General features: G+C 39.3%; 1 protein-coding gene and 1 long non-coding RNA gene across 15 annotated transcripts in view; both read left to right on the top strand.

Moving 5' to 3' along the window:
- Window positions 1-156: 156 nt before the first annotated feature.
- LOC307040586 lies at window positions 157-4,461 on the top strand. Its single transcript, XR_013808532.1, has 5 exons — window positions 157-289; window positions 1,510-1,599; window positions 1,887-2,045; window positions 2,482-2,566; window positions 3,028-4,461. It is a non-coding gene; the product is annotated as an uncharacterized lncRNA (long non-coding RNA).
- A 12,638-nt stretch (window positions 4,462-17,099) lies between these two features.
- LOC307014980 (G2/M phase-specific E3 ubiquitin-protein ligase-like) overlaps window positions 17,100-21,407 on the top strand; it is a 10,466-nt gene continuing 6,158 nt past the window's right edge. For 2 of the 14 annotated variants that reach the window (XR_013801377.1, XM_079643278.1), the window contains exons 1-9: window positions 17,100-17,158; window positions 18,742-18,901; window positions 19,119-19,240; window positions 19,354-19,662; window positions 20,178-20,398; window positions 20,498-20,526; window positions 20,605-20,669; window positions 21,065-21,148; window positions 21,405-21,407. The exon at window positions 21,405-21,407 is cut by the window's right edge. Coding sequence is in view for 3 of the 14 variants with exons in the window: in XM_079643278.1 (XP_079499404.1) it covers window positions 20,359-20,398; window positions 20,498-20,526; window positions 20,605-20,669; window positions 21,065-21,148; window positions 21,405-21,407 (221 nt within the window). In the remaining 11 variants the exon portion in view is untranslated. Of the gene's footprint in view, window positions 17,159-18,741; window positions 18,902-19,118; window positions 19,241-19,353; window positions 19,663-20,177; window positions 21,149-21,243 lie in introns of all 14 variants that reach the window. The other 12 variants (XM_079643277.1, XM_079643286.1, XM_079643276.1 and 9 more) reach the window with 10 other exon arrangements.

Here is a 21,407-nt window from a genome sequence, read left to right as displayed (position 1 = left end):
CCCCTCCCCTATACAGCTGTATTTAAAACACAGCATAACAAGGATTTTTTAGTTAACCGTTAATATGTTGCAGTCACATTTTCCTCCATGGAAACCCAGACGACTGCGCGCATGCGCATTGCTTTCGTCTACGGGGTTTCCGCAGGGTCTGAGCAGGGTCCCGTCACTGTCTATGAGCGGGCGAGCGAATTTGTCGGACATTTTGCGGACAGAAACATCACATGTGGCCGAATTTGGATGTGAAGTTGAGGATTCTTGGGACATTTGTCTGCCTCTTTTGCATGATGAGGTAAGTGTGTGTTTTACCTAACAAGGAATGTTAACAGTAAAGTGCACTTTACTATTTAAACCAAAAGATAGATACAATGAGTTCAACTACCCACCACAGTTAGCTTTGCTATCTTAGCTACAGATGGCGTCAAATTTATCCTCAAGGCGTTTATAATTTATTTTGATGGTGAGACGACCGGTGTTATAGTAAACCAAGCCAGAAGTATAACGCTATAACTTTACACACAACATTGATTGGGATATGACAACGTTCCTGCTGTGTTGAAACTTAGCCTTGACTTGTATTTTTACAGGCCAGCCTTATCCGATGTTGGGTTGAATACGGTTTCCCCGTTGAAACATGGCGGCGACGTAAAAGCGCATGTAGACCATGGCGGAAATGTATGTGTTATACATTTTCGCTGTGAGCCGTGTTCGTACGTTTTATAAAGAACTTGTGTGTATGTGACGATACATGGAATGGGGGGCATTGTTGTTAAGCGGTAGTAACGTCTGTTTATTGGGGTAGCCGGCCGCCGGTGACTCTGACATTGTTGTGTTACAGGTCTTGTTGTTTGGTTGAGGGTAAAAAACATCTCAAACTTGAGAGAAAAAATATATACTTTGCCAATCAACACTTATTGTTTAGGTCACGCAGCTCCGTGATCACCTGAAGCTCAGCCGCTTTAACGGACCGGTGAGCGGAGCAAAACACACGTTTCAAGTTAGACCAAACACACTTAGCTATTTTATCTAACTCTGGAACTAGCTAAACTAGTTATACATATGTTTATTCTTCACTGTCGGGTCACTCATTACTGGAGAAGCGAGCTGCATGAGATACTGACGGGCTGTCAGGAGAGGGAGAGAGAGGAAAAGAGAGCGCTCCGTTTATTATACCGGTGTTATTATCTAAAGTGAATGTTAATTTTGAATAACGTAGTTAATATATTATTCGTGGTTTGTTTAAATGTATTCATTGTTTTGTTTTTTGTTTGTAGAAGAATACCATTTATTGATATATTGTAAAATGAATCCGAACGTTTTGATCTGTTATGATGATAAACTGAAGCAATTTAAAAATTAACCCCATGAACTGAGTTTTAAATAGTTTTTTTGTTAAGTCCTAGTAAGTATATAAAGGAAAGGATGAAACCTAACAAATTAAACGTTTCAAAAATGATATCTCTGCGAGTGCTGACTGAACTGAATGTCCGATATGTTTCTCTTGTGTTTCAGGGGTGGATCACATGCAGTGCAGATTTTGCAGATTTGCAAGCTCCAATCAAGAGACTCTTCTAAAACATTGTCGCCTTTGTCACGGAAAAGGTGCGAACTGGCCCCGTATTCACACTGACTGTGTATGTCAGTCAATTGCCAACTATACTATGCCCTACCACTCTACTACAGGCCCCTCCAACACAATACGCCCCACTTTCCAATCAGTCGCCAACATTTTAATACCAGTTTTTTTTTTCAATTAAAAACATCCAAACTATCCCCTTAAGATGGTGCAGACTTTAAACAAGACAGCTACCCGGGAATTTGCTGCACAGAAAAAAACATGACATTGTGGTTACAATCAAATTACATTGTTTTGTTATTGTGTTTTTCAGATATCTCAAGAATTTCATTGGATCACCAGCAAAGACCTCCTGGGGACCTTCGGGGCAGCCTTTGACAAACATGTGCCTTGCCTGCTGAAACTGTACCGGGCTAGGAAGGGAGCTTTTCGACAGAAGATGGAAGAACTCTTGGAAAAACTTGATGAAAAAGTGAGTGAAGTGCCTCAATCTAAGAGCATGCAAAAGTTGAGGGGAAAATGGTCGGAGCCGGGTCCACCAAAGCCCTTTCCCCCCGTTTGAAAATATGAAATGCTCCTTCGCCTAACATTTGCAGGAGCAAAATCGCTTTGATGGAAAGGCTTCAGTAAAAATGGATGTTAAAAGTCATTGCTTGGTGTTCTTAGTTGGTGCAATTTGAGAACTATAACAGTATTTTTAATTTGTAAAAGTAAAATTGTAAAATTGTCCGCAGGATTGCAGCTTTTCTTTTCTTTTCTTTTGCCAGTCTTTTACTGAAGCATGCTACTGGGATCTGACCTGTTCTTTATCCTCCTCATTACTATACAGAACGTCGGGTTTTTGTATAAATTTACTACGGCACTAAACTAATTGATATGTTTGTGTGTTTCCACTGGGTACTCCTTAGACATCCGACATGGTGTCTCACCAAAAGACAGCAGCACTGAGAGGCCTGCCGAGATGACACAACCAAGTTTCTTCTGTAGTGTTTGGTAAGTAATACTAACTGTAGGAAATAAACATACACAATACAAGTAATATTGCTTAATGTAGCTTAAACATTTTATGACCTCATAGCTTATGCTAATCATTTATGCATAATACACTTTGTGTAAGATTTATTTTGTGCCCAGAGATGTTTTCACCTCATGAACCCGAGCGCGATGAGTTCACCCAAAATTAAAAATAAATATCAGCGCTGTTTGAGCGACAGCCAACCCGATACAGCTGGCCATTGTTGTCTGGTGTTCTTTATCAGAAAATACTTCTTTATAGAACTAGGCACAACAAGGTTGGCGGGTGATAGCCACCGTGCTGTTGAGTTGCAATTATAACTTCCACAAGCTGAATGTTAAGACTCAGTAGCTTGGTGCTAAAGTTAGAATCAGTGGATATGTATTTTGTCGTTTAGTTTTCCATAGCATTCATTCATGCATATTTTAATTTTCCTCAGGACACTGACCATGAAGAACGATTGCTCAGAGGTGTGTCTGTGGCCATCCTCACCGTCATTGAAGATGATGATGCCGCCATATCGCCAAATGTGCGAGACGTGGATGTTGTGTGGCATTGTACTGCATGATCTACCAGACCTCTCTACTGCCTTTGCATACCTCTTTGGCCTACTTTATGCAATGAACATGGATTATCCAAAGGAGATGAGGTATACCTTTGAAGCCATTCAGACTATATTTTACGAGCTTGGCTCTCGATGCTCGCAGTGCATAAGGTCTCGGAAAACAAAGCTTTTGCTGTGAACTTTAATGGGGAAGCCAGATATGACTTTAATCTATGTTTCGCCTGTTCTAGTGCATCGTGGTTAGTGCTAATGTAAAACCTCACAGCATTCATTTCATTTTAAGCATATAAGTTCTCTTCTGAAATAGAGAATCAAAGAATGTGTGGATGTGTAAGTTGCCAGTTCAAAAGAGGGGCATATCCAGTATTTCTGCTGTTCAAGTTCATTGTTATAGTGATCAGGTAAAACTTCAATGTATGTACATCCTTGCACATGCAGTCATTTTAAGCTTCTAGTCCCATTTGCCTGTGAAATTGAAATGTGTGGAATTGTGAGTTGCCAGTTGACAAGAGGCACTGGATTGTAATTGTTATATTTGTTTATTCTTAAATTATTTGATTGTGATGTGCTGAAGAGGCTGGGGCCTGATATATCACAATGATGTCAGGTGTGTGAATCCTATTTTGACCTGATGGACAAAAGCAGAAGCAGAAACGATCCTCAGAATCTGTGTTCAAAGGCCATCATCATTTTCTGTTTAAAGCAGCTTTGCTAGATGTTTATTATGTCAAGAAATGGTGTGCTATGTTGCAAAACGTGAATTTTTTCAAATCCATATCTTCAGCATGTGAAGAATGCATGTTATCAACGTCTAGCAAAGCTGCTTTAAACAGAAGATGATGATGGCATGGGGTCTGCGAGACAGCGAGACACAGAGGAACTCAGCCTGAGCCCACACACACACTCTCACAGCCAGGCTGTGTGTGTGGAAATCCGTTACGTCACTTTACTCAGGAAGTAAACAATGGAAAAAGAGAAATCCCCAACGAGGCGTTCTGGGGCAGCATAGACAGGTCTTTTCTGTGTTAGAGTTTTACTCCCTACAGGGTGTACTTTGAGGGTTTTTGACTCTGCAGACCGTTTACATGCAGAAAAAGCTACATAACACAAGGGGACGGGTAATAACCAGAAAAGCATGTCACGGGACCTTAAGAGAGAATGTTTTGTGTGCTTGTAAACAAAAGATGTTACAAAATGTTAAAAAAAAATTAAGAAATGTAAGCTTGTGGACAAAATATGTTACAAGATGTTGATATCATTGAATCGGAATAAATAACCGAATAAATAATGGGCTCTTTTTTTTTTTGTTCATTTTAGTTCATTTTCAATGTTGATTGCAATCTTCAGCGTGACAATATCTCAATGTTGATTCAATGACTCTTTGCAATCTGATAATAACATTGTTTCAATGTATAATGCAATGCATAATATAGTTGAATCAATGTTGATCCAATTCTACATTCTTTCAATGTTGATCATATCGTAATTGAATCAAGGTTGATTCATTGTTGGGATTGGTTGAAAATTCAATGTTGTTTCAATGCTGATCATAGCGAGCACATTTACTGTTGTTTCAATGTCTGACTTCAATGTTGAACACAATCTTCAGCGTGACAATATCTCAATGTTGATTCAATGACTTTTTGCTATCTGGGGTCTGCGATCTGCGATCTACGGAGGCCTGCTCCCACCTGTAGAGTACGGCTGTACTGGAGAGGTTTTTACCCCGGAGTCGTCGCGGAGAGACATAGTGGATCCACGCTTCGGGCTTGGCCTGCTTCCACCGGGCGTGTGATGCTGTGCGGAGGAGGATTTTACCACGGCTGGGGCCTGCTTTCCACCTGTCCTGGTTCTGCTGTTGCAGAGGCCTGCGTTCACCCCGGGGATACCACGGAGGGACCGGAGCGCTTCCACGCTGCTTTCGCCTGTCCTTTGCTGCTGTGCTGATTTGCTCCAGGAATATCTCGTATACTGTGTGCTGGTCTGGGAAAATGGCCCATATCGGGATTCTGCTGTGCCTGTTAACTGTTTTGGACTATGAGAAGATCTCTAGTCATTCTGAGAAGTCTACTGGATTCAGGTCTGTTCTGCCACCTGCAGTGGGCATCCCCTGCAAAGGTTCGGATGTGTTGCACAAACAATTAGCGGTTGCCTTGTCACAGACAATCTGCTCGACAAAATATGTTTGTCTTTTTTGTTTTCCTGCGATGATGGTTCTTCAGGACTGCTTCTTAAGCTCAAATCCCACTCTCGCAGACTTTTCCGGTGTTTCTAAAGTAGATGACAATGTATGTGTGTCGATTAAGAGGAAAAGATGCCTGGTTTTTTTGTTGCTATAACTGTCAGGGAATGTACAACCTAACCCTGGTCCGCCCTCTAGTAGTAGTTAGATCGCTACTCCTGCTGATTTTAAAGCTAGGTCTGGGTTGGGTTTCATACATTTGAATGTGCGCAGTCTTTTAGGTAAACTAGATTTTATCCGAGTTTGGGCAAGCTTGACTGACACTGACGTCATTGTTTTATCAGAAACATGGCTAAATAAATCTATTTTGGACTCTGACATTGCCTTAAATGGTTATAATGTGTATCGTTCCGACCGGCCTAATAAAGGTGGCGGCGTTGCCATTTATGTTAAGAATAAGTTCAGTGTATCCACATTTGTTTCCAAATCTATCAGTAAGCAATTCGAATTTTTAGCCTTAAATATAGAAGTGGCAAAGGGGCAACAGGTCATGGTGGTGGGCTGTTACAGACCCCCCTCAGCTGTCAAGGACTCCTTGCCTTCGCTAGCAAATCTTTTATCACAGAGACTACAAGGAAATAGTGCTACTTGGACATTTTAACTGGGACTGGTTAACTGCAGTATCAGAGGATTTTAAAAACCTTTGTATCTCCTTAAATGTTACTCAGATTGTTGACAGTCCTACTCGCCCTAACATTAAGTCCCCTAATAAATCCTCCCTAATTGATCTCATTCTAACTAATGTTCCCTATAATTACTCATCTGTGGGAGTATTTGCGAAATGTGAGTGACCACTGTGCTGTAGCCACAATTAGGGACACTAAGGTCCAAAAGGTTAAACCTCGTATTATTATTAAGAGAGACATAAAACATTTTGTGGAGCTGGGTTTTGTTCATGATCTGTTTGGGTTTGATTGGGGAAAAATCGATCTGTGTGCTGATGTTGAAACTGCATGGTCTTATTTTTATCTTGGTTTTATGGAGATCATTGATAGACATGCACCCCTGCGTAAATTTAGAGTAAAGGGACGAGACAATCCTTGGTTTTCTGCTGAACTGTCTAGTCTCCTGCATGAGAGAAACGAGGCCTGGGCAAAGGCTAGGAAATCAGCCTCAGAGGTAGAATGGCTGCGTTTTAGGCAGCTAAGGAATAGCTTCACTTCACATGTCAACAGTGCAAAGTCGAAGCACTATTTGTCAGTTACCACAGAAAACCTAAATAATCCTAGGAAATGTTGGAAAGCCATAAAATCGATATCCACCGGTGAGATCCGTAATGAGCTACCTCCGTGCCTTACCATATCTGACAGGGCCACCATGTTAAATTGCTTTAATAAGCATTTTGTGTCCTGTGGCTCTCTGTTTGATTCTGTTTCTAACTCTGCTTCTGTGAACACCCCAATCCGTGACTCAGAACAATGTGGTCTGGAAAACCCTTTCAGTTTTACTCCTTTTACTGTTGATGTTGTTCATGAAGCATTAACCAAGTTAGATTATAACATTATTATTATTAACATTATTATTATTATAACAGTCGCGGGTACACTGTGTGTGCGTGGGGAGTGTTGCAGTAGAACATTCAACTGTATCGCTGGTGCATTAATGGGAAACCCTTAATGTTTGAGCACCCTCTATGAAACGTCAAGATACCCCACAGCACCCCCTAGAGAAAATCTCTGGCGCCGCCACTGGCTCCTTCGCCTGTGAAACCCTTGCTGCTGGTCCAGATTACCCCTAGGTCTGGTGCCGGTAACAGTAGCTTGTGAATTTACTCCAGGTGGAACTAAAGTGTGATTTAACACCTGGTTATATTTCACATCATTCATCTACATCTGTAAAGTAAATAAAGGTATTACATACATGTAGTGGAGTAGAAGTACACCATGTACCTCTGAACTGTAGAGGAGAAGAAGAACAAAGTAGCAAAACATTGAAATACTTAAAGTACAAGTATCTCAAAATTGTACCCAAGTATAGTACTTGTTGAGTTTATGAACTTGGTTACTTTACACCAGTGGCTATAAAGATAGAAAGACTAAGTCTTGCACAGAGGCATGAAAATGCATTTTCAAAATGCTCAACAGTCCTGCCAAAATTATAAACTGACTGCTACACAATTAAAATAAATGCTTTTATATATTTCTATTTTTAGATGTGACTCTTTGGCGTTTCTGTTATTATTGACACTGCTGCTTTAGTTGTTCTGACTGCTGAAATCCTCTGTTATTCCTCATTTTAAAGCCGATATTCCGTGGGGTGGCTCGGATCCTTGTCACCTTTTTCATACTTGATGAGTTTGCATCCCTGTTGAAGTTTAAGAAAACTGATCAGTGTTTATTTGTTACAGCGTCGGCACCTGCAAAGAAGCAGTGTGTGACAGCACTTTACTCCTCAGAGGCAGCGAGGCAGACTGTGGGGGGGCAGCTCCCCCACTCACAGAGGACGGTGACACTGCCTCTGATCACCATGGAGCAGCTGATCTAAACTGCCTCCTCCAGCCATAATCAGGATGCTTAGTTTACAAATCAATACAATTGCTAAGAGCACTTTTAATGTGTAAAAAATCATTGAAGCAGTTTTAAAAGCAGTCATGATGTTGGTTAAACTCCGGGAACCAGAATCAACACCAGAAAGGTTTAGTTAGGGGAAGCTAATGAACTGGCAGCTGAGTGAATTAATAACTCATTATTAATCGTTTCTGTGAGTCCTCTATGCCTCGGATATTTGAGATGATTTTGTGTCGCCTTATTACCATGTGAATGTTTTTATACTGCATCTTTCATTTGTATCAAACGTAATGTATTATTAATGTTTTTATTACCATGTTGTTGATTTCTTCTTGTTTGAATCTGAGTGTGATGTGTGTTTGTCAGTGATTCCCACAGTGGGGTCTGATACAATTAATTTGTTTAATTATCATGATATTTAAAGAATGTTACAAGATACTTTCTCGTTCAGTTAATAACATGTCTGAAATACTGTCTAGAAAGATGCCTTTTCATTAGATGTGCTTTTGGTATTTTGATACAGTGTTACTCTCAGCTTGCTAACTGAATTGTATAATGGGTGTTCTGTGATGAGATGGAACAAAATAAAAGGTTTTTTATATCCTTCTATTAGATTTATCTTGTGTTGTTCTTTCATTAGAGACTATAGCACTGTAAACAATAAGCTACGTGAAGTTGGTCCAATAAAGGAGGGGTCCCGGGTATATTCTGTCGCTTTTGTACACAAAGATGAATGGTCGTCTGAAAACTATAAAATTAGTTGTGGTGTTCCCCAAGGCTCAAGTTTAAGTTGTCCACCTTTATTAGGCAAGTTGTATTTTGGGGGATTATTTTAATTATTGAACAACTACAGTGTTCTTGGTCAATCCAAAATGTTAATAAACCTCAAACCTGAATATATATCCATCCCCACCCGCACCAATCACCGGACCTGGGGGGACTGAGCCTTCTCCGTCGCTGCCCCCTCCCTCTGGAACTCACTCCCACAACCCATCAGAGACTGGACCGACCTCACCACCTTCAAAAAACTCACAAAAACTCACCTCTTCAATCTGGCTTTTCATGTGGGATTGTTTTTGTATTATTTGACTTTAACTTTAACTATATATTTATGTGTTGTTCCTTTCTTCTCTTTTCTTTTTTCTTCACTATTATCTGTAAAGCGTCTTTGAGCACCTGTAAAAGCGCTAACAAATTAAATCTATTATTATTATTATATGAGACAGTAAAAGGGAGGTTTTGGTGTTCTTAGGAGAACATTTATGTGTACACTATTGTTAGGCAACTAAAGTGAAAACGAAAATGTTCCCATCTCTCTTGTTTATTTTCACCTTAAAGTGAGAATAAAAAACTCGAAAATGTCTGACATTAAAAAAAAGACAAAAAGTCCCAGGCAATATACCTTCTGTTCAATAACAGTCACACGACTTCCATTCATGGAGTCTGTCCATTTCTTGATCTGCTGACGATCAACTTTTTGTGCTGGAGCAACCCCAGCCTCCCAGACACGATTCAGAGAGGTCTTACGGTGTAAGAAGGGCCCACAAGTTCTCAATAGGGTTTAGGTCAGGTGAGGAAGGGGGCCATGTCATTATTCTTTCATCTTTAAGGCCTTTACTGCGGTTAACCACGCAGAGGAGTACTTCTATGCATCCGATGGAGCATTGTCCTTCATAAAATCACTGTGTTCTTGAAAGATGCAGACTTTTTCCTGTACCACTAATGGAAAAGAGCAGTGGCGGCTGGTGGAAAATATTTTTGGTGGGGCTGTTGATATAGTGAGTAAAAACTTTTTTTTTGGGAGAAATGACCCCTTAAATTGGGACTTCTGGTGATGTAATGGCCCCATAAAAGCGTGGTTCTAGGGCCAGGAACAACCAGGCGGAGTCGGGCAGAGTATGCTAAACTAACTGCGGTCAAGCCAGCCTCCACTCGGGAAAACCTAGTCAAGCCAGCCCTCACGTGATATTGCGGTGCGCGAATATCCTATGCATTACGGTAGAGTCAAAAAAAATCATCCCTCTGTGTTTAGATGAGAATAAAACAAAAACTGTCCAGTATCAAAGACTCATTTCACTTCAGGGTGATAACAGGACATCCCATCTAGTCACTCAGAAAAAATCAGGACATTCTGATGTAGAGTTTCAAAATAAAAGACCTTTGAAGTCTCATAAATGAGCTATCATCCCTGTTTTTAGATGAGAATAAAACAAAAACTGTCCAGTATCATAGATCCATCTCACTCCAGGGTGATAGCAGGACACCCCATGTAGTCACTCAGAAAAAATCAGGACATTCTGATGTACAGTTTCAAAATAAAAGACCTTTGAAGTCTCATATATGAGCTATCATCCCTGTCCCCAAAGGTCTTTTATTTTGAAACTGTACATCAGAATGTCCTGATTTTTTCTGAGTGACTACATGGGGTGTCCTTCTATCAACCTGGAGTGAGATGGATCTATGATACTGGACAGTTTTTGTTTTATTCTCATCTAAAAACATGGATGATAACTCATACAATAGAGATTTCAAAGGTCTTTTATTTTGAAACTCTACATCAGAATGTCCTGATTTTTTCTGAGTGACTATATGGGATGTCCTGCTATCACCCTGAAGTGAAATGAGTCTTTGATACTGGACAGTTTTTGTTTTATTCTCATCTAAACACAGAGGGAGGATTTTTGTTTTACTCTACCGTAATGCATAGGATATTCGCGCACCGCAATATCACGTGAGGGCTGGCTTGACTAGATTTTTCCGAGTGGAGGCTGGCTTGACCGCATTCTAAACTAGAGAGAGAATCGCTGTCAAGGGGGCTACAACTATAACAAGATGAACATATTTGACCGTGATTTAATTGTAATACACGTTTCAAAATGATGCCGAAGTAACAACATACTGATATCGGATAGTAAAAACCATGAATTAAGGCTTTGACAAGTCTGCAGACAGACGGCTGGCGAAAAACCTTTTAAAATGCGTGTTTTCTAATCGAGATTTGGCTAAGCTAACGTTGTAAATGCTCCGACCGTCCACACTCACAACAACGGCCTATACAGACATAAATAAACCAGCGACTGTATTCGCCATGACACAGACTGGTTTGTACTTGTTTAACTTTTGTCTAGTTTCTGAACAGATATGAAGAGCTGTGAGCTCTGAGTGCTAATAGCTAACGGCTGTGTTGTTTTTCTTGGGAGCTCATTGAAGATGAAGTGACGGCTCCTCCTACACTGCGTTACTATAGATACTACCCCAGTTCCTCACGAGTCTAAAAAAACAACTCACGTCAACGCACGTAAGCAACGTGGGCGCCGAGTGAGCGCCCTCGTGACCAAAATATTTGACGGCGCTGATTGGCTGAAATTATGTTTCGGCGGCACAGTTTACTATTGAGACTTTTGCAACTTGCTGGTTACTGCTGTTTGGCTCGGGGGCAGCGCCCCGTAATGATAAACTAATGCCAAGGGCAAGGCCAGGCAGGAAACATGTGACCTATCAGTAACTTTAGACATCGTAACACAATTTTAAACAAGATTTTATTGTAGATTATACATTTTACTGATACCAATTGTATGATATTTACCTTGTTCATTAAAAATAAAAAATATAAAAGATATATATTTTTGAAATATATATATTTTGAAATATCTTTTTTTTTTTTTTTTTTTTTTTTTAATTTTTTGTATGTGGGAAGAGGTGGGGCGGCGCCCCTAGCGCCCCTATGGGCCGGCCGCCACTGGAAAAGAGTCTTCTAAGAACTGGCAGTAGGTTCTGGAGTTGATTTTTAGTCCATCTCCAACCCGAAAAGGTCCAACTATGATGACAATTTACACATTAAATCTATTGCACGTCTGTCCGTCCGGGAAGAGGGATCCCTCCTCTGTTGCTCTCCCCTTGGTTTCTTCCATTTTCCCCCATTAACTGTGGGGTTTCTTTGGAAGTTGTTCCTTGTCCGATGCATTCATATTCTGTACAAACTGTAAAGTCCACTGAGACAAATGTCAAATGTGTGATATTGGGCTATATAAATAAACTTTGATTGATTCATTGAACTAGCTCATCTTTAATACTACCAACCAGAGTACTGATCTAGCCACGGGCCCATCAATCTTCTGGTCCCTCAACTCCTGTCAGCATTTTCATTTCAACGCTGCCCTGGGTCTTTTTATGATATTCATCGACAATAAGAAATATATAGAATTACACAATCCATTCAAAATAGTTCTGGAAAAGGTCATTTGGAAACACCTGTATGACCTGGGGAACATTAAAAAAAGATTGTGTGGGAGGATTTATAGCACTGAGAAACCTGTCAAAATATGTCATAGAAAATATGTTTCAGGGGCAAAGCTGCTATCAAACACCTTAGGCTGACTGCTGCCTGTACAAGAAAAAGAAGAAGAAGAAATGATTCCTTAATAAAAAATATGTTAAACTTTTAGTACTTTTGGCGCTATTTATTTATTACCAACCGATGTTAAAATGTTGACCGTATTAAATAAGTGAAATGGCGTCATCAAATTCTCATGAAATGCTCGTGTTTGAAGTGTTTTTGAAGCAACATGTGTACTCCTTGTTGAAGCATTCTTATATCATGCTATTATTGCAGATGGCACATGTCCACAATATTTAATAGATTAAGTCATACACCTTTGATTTTATTTGAAAGTTGTAGCTGTTATCTTTGTACCCTGGAGCATGTAGTTCTAGAATATTTTTTGCGTGCACTGACACATGCCTGACAAATAGCATTTAGCCGCCAGGAGTGCAGTTTTAAGTGTCACTCATTAATTTCTCCCTGAACTATGCCTTTTTGAGCAGTCTGAGGGTGGAAAACATGGCTGACTCAATATATCTTTATGCCAAAATCTCACAAATAAACTTTCTTTGCCAATATACAGTATAGAAAAAGACTGTGCCAAAAGCTGGAAGTGTCCATGAACAACACAGCACATACATCATGTAAGAGACAGAAAGAAGAACACAATATGGTGGTTTTCATTTGATGGCTGTTCAATCAGACATTTCTAACATGTCATTACCATGTCACTTAAGAATTTATTCTGGATTAGTTTAATTCAAGATAGTTTCAGACTTGTCCAAGCATCAGATTACATCCTATCTCACACCTCCATCACACCATCAGAAAAATGTTTCAAGCTTTAGTTTCATGTTGTTTTAAGGTGTCTCTCTCTATGAGGTGGGTCCTGTTTTTGTGTCCCTTGGTAACACTTAAAATCAACTTATGTTGACTGACATTTGCTCAAGATTCAGGCTCCAGAATACGTGTTTAGCAATATAGAGTAAGTATGGGTCAGTCTCATCAACATTAAAAGGCGTGTGGTGTAGTGAGTTGTGTATTGGTGTTCGGATCAGGGTTCACCCCACTGCAGTCAGCATGTTGTTGTGTCCCTGGGCAAGACACTTCACCCCAAATTGCTCCTGTGAAGATTCTCCACAGTATTGAGTATGTAAGTCGCTTTGGATAAAAGCGTCTAACAAGTGACATGTAATGTAATTAAAACCCCGTGCTGATAATTAAATAGAAGTAATTGTAATTAGAAAAATGTGTTATTGCACTCCTAAAGTGCAGAGGTGTAAGAAGTACACAGATCTTGTACTCGAGTAAAAGTAGAAGTATCAGAGTTTAGGAATACTCAGTAATTGAAAGTCCTGCAGTCAAAATGTTACTCAAATTAAAAGAACAAAATAAGCATCAAAATATACTTAAAGTATCAAAAGTAAAAGTAGTCATTATGCAGATTGGTCCATTTCAGAATAATATATATGATATGTTTTATAATGATTGATAATTAGAGTGTTCTCAAAGCTGGTGCATCTAGTTTTAATTACTTTAGGCGCATTCACACCAAGTACTTTTCCCACAAAGGTTCCTGAGAACTACGATTTAGTTGTGTTCAGACCAAAAAGTCCCAGGAACTAAATTAGTTCTAGAGAACCTTTTTTACTCCCTTTTCAGCCCCTGCTAGAGAGCAGGGACTTTCGTGAGAGGAAAAGGTTCCTGTGTCAGATTGGCTGGGCGGAATGCAAACCACGCCCCGTCAAACTCCCGTCAAACTTTTGTGAAGCCGCCATTTTATTATCCTCGCATTGCATTATTAGCATTAGCATTAGCATTAGCCCAGCGCAGAAACGCAGAGAGACTAACTTATGACAACACAAATTAAAACATGGGAGCGGTGGAGATAAGGAGGTGTCTGCGTTCTGGCCGTTTACTCGGAAGGCTTCAGTAGAAGCTGCTGGGACAACACACTCTCACTCCATAATCGTCCAGGAGCGACGCTTGGTCAGGGTCCCGTGGCGTGCAGTTGTGACGCTCCTAGGCTCCTTCAGCTTCATAAAGGGACGCAAATAGCTTTCAACTGATTGCAATGTATTCCCATCTGCGGCGGGATTCGACGCTTATGGAAGCACGGCATTCGTTTGTGTCGGCTGCCCTTAAAGGCAATGTGAGCGTCCATTCCCATTGGATAACGGAGAATTGTACACCCGGAAGTAAGTATTCCCCTTACTGTCGATTGATTTTACAGTGATATCTGCACTACTCATCGACTAAAAAACACCAGATTATCCATGTTAATTACACAACATTGATTGGTTTAAATTGTGTGCAATGCTTTTGTATTTTTCCCCTTCGATTCGGAGAAACAAATATTTTTTCGGAGTAAAGGATGGCAGTATCCAGAATCCCCAGCTATGGTTTAGGACTACACCTTGTGCTCTGTTTGACAAACCCCGTTTTTTTTCACCATTCATTCCAATGGCTGGCGTCTATGTCACGTGATCTTCAAATTTCTCCCTGCAGAAAAAAAAAACATGGCCGAACTTCGTTTTATTCTCGGTGGAAAATGCCTATTTTAAAGTTAGTTTGGCCATTAAAATGCGTTTTGATGTCATTTGATGTGAGAAATATGAGTTGTTATTTCAGATTATGTGTGCAGTGGATGTAAATGATCTTTAGTTTGCTAGTTATTACGAAGATTACTTCAAGAAATTGCGTCCATAGAACGTTTTCATTGTTACCAAGGTGGTTGCTAGGGACGCTGCTATCGATATTATTTCTGTTCTGTTGTGTAACTGTTTAATGGTGTTATCTTTATTGCTACCCCCTTCCCCGTCAATGTATAGTGTTGGTCCACAGCGCAAACGTATTAGTTTAACAAAATCCGAATCGAAAGTTACGTTATTTTCCCCTGTGCAATTCCAGTCTCACATCTCACATCACATCGTCATTAACAAATAGACCGAACACATTTAAAAAAAAAAAAAAATACTTTATTCCGAGCGTGCTTGCTTTTCTCTTTGAAAGTCATCACATAACGGCATTGTATTACACGGTTCGGCTGCATTAAATATTACATATCTGCCGTAGTTCTCTATTTATAGAGCCCTGATGAGAGGACTTGTAGACAAACATAAGGAACTGCCGCCAACACTGAAAACGTGACGTGGATCATAAATATATCAGCAATTAAATAACATCTTACATTTCTTTTCACACAATACGTCTCTTTGCAGGATCAACGCTAATTCGGCTGACTTTTATATTTGATCCAATTGGTAGATAGGCTGTATTTACACCATAAAGGTGCACAGCTGATAGAAAGGGACACCTGGTGGCTAAAGCATGTTATTGAATTTCATTATTTTTATTCTTAGATATTAATAGGATATCTATAAAGTATATTCATTACTCGTTATTCTCTACTAATAGTTAATTAAAGACTGTATATAATGACTATTTTGCACATCCCTTTCAAGATTTCAAGATTTTCTCAGGTTTATTGACATATCATATTCACAAACGGTGTAGTTATGCAATGAATGAAAAACTTGGGTCGCAGGTTCCTCAATAGTGCATTACAAGAAATCTATCAATATTTGTGCATACCTCCAGTAATGTTAACTATTTTGAAGCACTTATTTTAACTGATATTATACATATGTATTATACTCTTATAGGATGTAGATATTTCATCTCCGGCCTTGTCAGGTATTGAACAATCAATAAATAAAGAACACAGAATTATTAAATATAAACACAGAATTTGTGTGATTAAACTAAATGATTTACAAATCAACACCACTGCATATTTACAACTGTTACACATGCTGATATAACGCAAATGTTTCCAACTTGGGATCAATAAAGTATACCTTATCTTAAGATGATCGATGGCTACTGCCATATTTGGAACATTTGCCTCTGAATATTGACAAGTGTATTTTTTATGCTTATCAATTAATGTAATGTAATGTAATGTTATAAATTAACAACAGGAGGGGGCACAAACATAAGACCAGCTGTTAAATAAAGCTCTTCTGACCTTAGCTGGCATGTGGATATATATATTAATGCTGCCCATTATGGGCACAAGCAATTTTCACCCATTTATTAATTATATGTTTTAAATTTGAGTTTTTCCTATCCCCTAAACCTCCAGGGATGTACACAGTATACTGGCAACTTCTTATTATGGGAAATACGAAAACGTCTTTTAAAACTACAACTCCCACTAGAGACGTGCCATAGATAGAGAACATGTTGGGAAACACAATATTGATAGCAGCGTCCCTAGCAACAAGTAACAAGTTAATAATAATAATAAAAGACATTAAGAAAAAGGCATTTTAAATAGTGATTAAAAAGCAACACAATCTACCTGCATTGCATTACTCTAAACGTGTAATAAGTGCTTTAACCAGTAGGTGGTTTGGGTTAAAAAGTTGTCAAGTTTACATTGTTAACAAAATAAAATATACTGCTGTTTCTGGTTTAGTTTACGACGGATATATTTAGTTATTGTTTTGATATTTTTAACACAAAAGTACGGTGGCCGGCAGGTGCAAACGCTAAACAACGGCCAAAAACATACACATGAGCAGGAAACACCTGCAAATAAAGAAATGAAAAACCAACAAACCCTGAAAACAAATACAACAGAAAAACGCTGCATTTACAGAAATGATGCAAGCTAAACCTACAACACACAAACCCCGAAAACAAACGCAACAGAAAAACGCTGCAAATACAAAAACGAAATGCAAAGTCAAAGCACATACAACCGAAAAACACATTACAAAAAAAAAGACATTACAAAAAAAAAACATTCCGAAAGTGTTCCAGGCCTCTAGGGGGCGCGCTACGTGGAACAGATTGATGTATGACCAGACATAGAGAGAACGAAGAAGAGGAAAGAAAGTTCATTTAAGTGGAGAAAGATATAAGAAGGTAAGTTTTGTTTTATTTGTATACATAGAGCGTCATATTTACGTAGCTAGCATTGTGCACCTAAATGTAACTCTTGACATAATATAGATATAGTATAGAACCGGGTCGCCCCTCCCTACACGCAGATCACATTGGCCCCGTCTCAGGTCGGTTAAATCAAATCCTTGCTTCCCTCACTTGCGTCATTTCCCTGTGTTTAGTCACTCCCTCCAGGGAAGCATGGAGGGACGCAAGGAAACCACGAGAAGCAGGGAAATGAGTTTTAAGAGCAATGGGACGTCCTTTCCTCCGGAGCGTCACGTGAAGCGACGTCCGTTTGTGATGACGCCGCACAGCTGTTCGTCTGACAGCAGCTCTGTCCCCGTTATTTTCACAAACACCCCTGCCACACATTTACTGACACAAACATTTGTATCATCTGTTGTAGACCCCAATAAATAAAAGCAAATAAGAACTCATTCTCAAAAAGATAAACGCCATTCTTAAAATGTATAAACGAACAATAGTTTGATTAATATTGATTACAGTGCACAATAGAAATAAAATAATTGAGAGAGGAAAAAGATATATATTATCCATCAAAACCCAGTTAGATTAACATTCATTGGATTGCACACTTTGTTTGGTTGTGTGGATATGTAGCACATTAACATTTGAATAGCACTTAATGACTGACTGAATGGAAATGACAGTAAATGAAAATATAAAACGAAAAAAGCGATCATGAAAATGTTTCCAATAAATGAATAAAATGATTTTTGACCACTTTGTTGTTCAGATATATCACATATTTGTAACTAAATGATACATGAATTGAAACAAAACACAGTTTAAACTGAGGAGTGACTCTCGTGAGTTTCATTTATTTTCTTCACTCCGCTGGGAAACTGCTCTCATGTCAAGAACAAGAAGCATGAGATCAGTGCATGCACTGCATCGTCCAATCAGTGAGCGATACACAGTAAGGGGGCGGGGCGAGTATCTGAGGATTTCATCGGAGGATGGACTGGTGGTTCCTCCATTATCGCTACTCGCTCCTCGCTCCTCGATCCTCGGTCCTCCGGCAGAAATAAGAGCCATGGGACGGTACTCAAGATGGCGCAGACAAATCAACTTCCGGTGAGACCGAGGACCGAGGAGCGAGGAAATGAAAATAGTCGACCTGAGACAGGGCCACAGACTGGGTGGGGTCTCACGCCCTCACCTCGTGGAGCGCTGAAATGCGATGCGGTGATAAAAAGGAAATAAAATAAAATGTAAAAAGTTGAATTAAAATATTAAAACAGCAACACAACATTATTCCCACATTAAAAGCCAGTCTGAAGAGTTGTGTTTTTAAGGTGGGGGGCTCGGTGCAGTCTCTGATGTTTAATGGGAGTGAGTTCCAGAGGGAGGGGGCAGCGATGGAGAAAGCTTTGTCCCCCCAGGTTCGGTGCTTGGTTTGTGTGGGGATAGACAGGAAGTTGGCTTCTGATGAGTTAACTGAAAGACCGTTCTTTAATACTATTATAATATTTAGGTAGCCGACAAATATCCACTCTTTTTGACTTAACCTAGCTGTCCTAAATTGTATTTCTCCACAGATGTACTGTCCATTCTGTGGTTCCAGCGGGACATCTTTGTATGGCTTTTGTGGTGTCTGTGGCAGAGACATCACATTTCTAAAAGATGTGGCTAACAAAGTCCCTGAGGGGATGCCCATCACTAGTGCGCATCTAAGTGCTCAGCCTAGCACCAATGCAGGTACATAGGTTGTTCGTTTTATTACCAAACAATAAGTATTTATAGAAAACTTGGTTTAAAAGTTTGAATTCTGTTATTATACAAATACATCTCTAAACTATGTGGCTTACCTACTGTTGAATGTGTTATAAGATGTTCCTGAGAAGGGATTGAGGATGAGACTCCTATTGAACATAATGAAGAGTAATGAATGTTTTATTCCTGTGTTTTTTTGTAGCAGGAAGCTCAGCTGTAGAGTCCTTTCAAAAATATAGGGAAATAAAAAAGAGGGAGAGAAAGACCTTTTTTACAAAGGGACGGCATAACTCCAAAAATGAAAAGAAACAGAAATTCTTGAAGGTATGCAACGTTTTCTATTATGAATACATCTGTAATTCAAATCTGCTCACCACACACTCATATAATGTCCGAAAAAATGTTTTATTCATTTGCATGTTATTGTCTTTTTGCAGATTTCTGTTGGAGTAATGAAGAGGATTGATGGCTGCCTTAAACCCGTTAGAGGAAGGTTACTTCCCCTTAATGTTGAACCTCAATGGGCATGTGAAGAACTGTTGGCTGCTGCCATAAAAAGCAGAAAGCCTTTAACCAGGACTTGGAAGATGGTGCCCATGTCTTGTTGTACCCTGATGCGAGGGTGATAACAAATATCCCCGGAACGGACACCCCTTTCACAGTACAGATGTACAAAGAGTCCATTGGAAATCCCTACGAACGAATTACGTTGTACATCTGTACTCTTGAAGCCGTTGAAAACAGTTGTAAGTGCTTCTGACATATATTCCCCCTTGTTTAAAGCACTAAACTGTATAATAGTTCAAATGTAAACATAACAGTTGTTTTGTCTATATTTCTTAACACAATTCATTCCACCCATCATTCCTTTCTCTTCGTGGTTGAACTTACTGTATGAGGTCAAATGGTCTTTTATGAATAGTGGCAGAAGAAATGGAATTTAAGTATCAACAAAAGCTTCCAAACTTTCCTTCTGTTCAAACAAAATATAAATTCCCTCTTAAGGATTGTAATTCTAAATTAACCTTTTTTCTCACAACAATGTTGGTTTGTTGTGCCCCAATGTAAATCCTAATGTGAGAGTGAAAAGGACGGTCAACAATATAATGTACATTTCACAAACATTTTGTGTTTCGACTGAATCCTTTCTGATTGATGTCAATCCGATAATTCAGGATTCAAACCAACATTTAATGATAGGTACAGACGTAGGGGAACATTTATTTTTATCGTATTAATCATGACACTTTTATTTTCTTAGGTTACACTGGAACAACCTCTTCAAGTGACGAGGATAGTGTGGTTGTTGTAAAGTTGCCATCTGGAGACAGTCTTGCTGACACCGTTGTCAGTTTGGATCTATCGTGGCATTTATTCTTAATTAAGTTAATTTGATTTCAGTCAGTCATTTGTGTGTTGTATGCAGGTGTGGGACTTTCCAAATGAACAGAGCACTCCCAGAATGGAAAACAGTTTGCCAGGGTAAAATAAAACATTGTCAACATGTTATTTTGTGCCACAAGAAGCAGAATGTTTTAACAGTACAGTAGTTTGAATATATTTTTTGTTTACCTTGATCAGATCTCTCAGACACCCCAGCATCTGATCGGGTAAGACTAATTAAAATTAGTGCTAATGACACTGTCATTAGATCAACTGCATCATTATTATTTATTGGGTAAAAATAGGATGGAGAACCAACCCCATTCCAGGAAGAGGTCCAGTCTGCCCCGGGTCAGAACACCTTCTATAGGTAAACGATGTTGACAGTTGCATCGTCACACAGTTGTGTATTTTTATTTTTCATTTGTTTGTTTGTATAGCCTCCAATCACAGTGGGTAACATTGCCAGGAAGCAGAACAATTATACTTTCATACATTTCCAAATGACACCGACAACATCTTACGTCTTAGTGAAGACGATACAAAAAACACCCACAAATATTTTTCAAAGATCAGATATTGTTTCTTGCATCCATTTCAAATGTTTACAAGGATTGTGCAGGAGTATGACAAAGTGCTGCTGTCAGTTTAGAACCCAATGTATTGAAGAAAAACAGGAAGAGGATCAACATCCTTTTGTAAATATGACGGTCATGCATATATTATGTATTTGAAAGTAATTATTCAACTGTCTTCTCACTGCAGTAACGACACAAATGTGTATGCTCCGATCATTATTGACAGCCAGTCTGAGCCAGAAGAGGAAACGGAGCAAACTGCAGAGGAAAGGTATTAATTGCTACTATTACCACTTGATTTTTTTATTCTATACTGTAAATCTTATTACTAGCTTCATCATTTAATATTACAATACATCACTACAGTCTTTCCCAGCACAGAATAACTGACTGCGCCAGACGTTGTTGCAGAACTCTCTGCAAAAATTAAAAATACCTCTTGCAGCAGGTTTAATATTAACCGATGCAATGTATGGGATGGAGCAATCCGCGGCTTCAAACGGGCCTCATTCGACCCCTCTCATCAGATG

The sequence above is a fragment of the Notothenia rossii genome, assembly GCF_949606895.1.
Source record: "Notothenia rossii genome assembly, chromosome: 1".
NCBI classification, from domain to species: Eukaryota; Metazoa; Chordata; class Actinopteri; order Perciformes; family Nototheniidae; genus Notothenia; species Notothenia rossii.
Note: the sequence above shows the minus strand (reverse complement) of the source record. Positions and strands in the feature narration are given on the sequence as shown.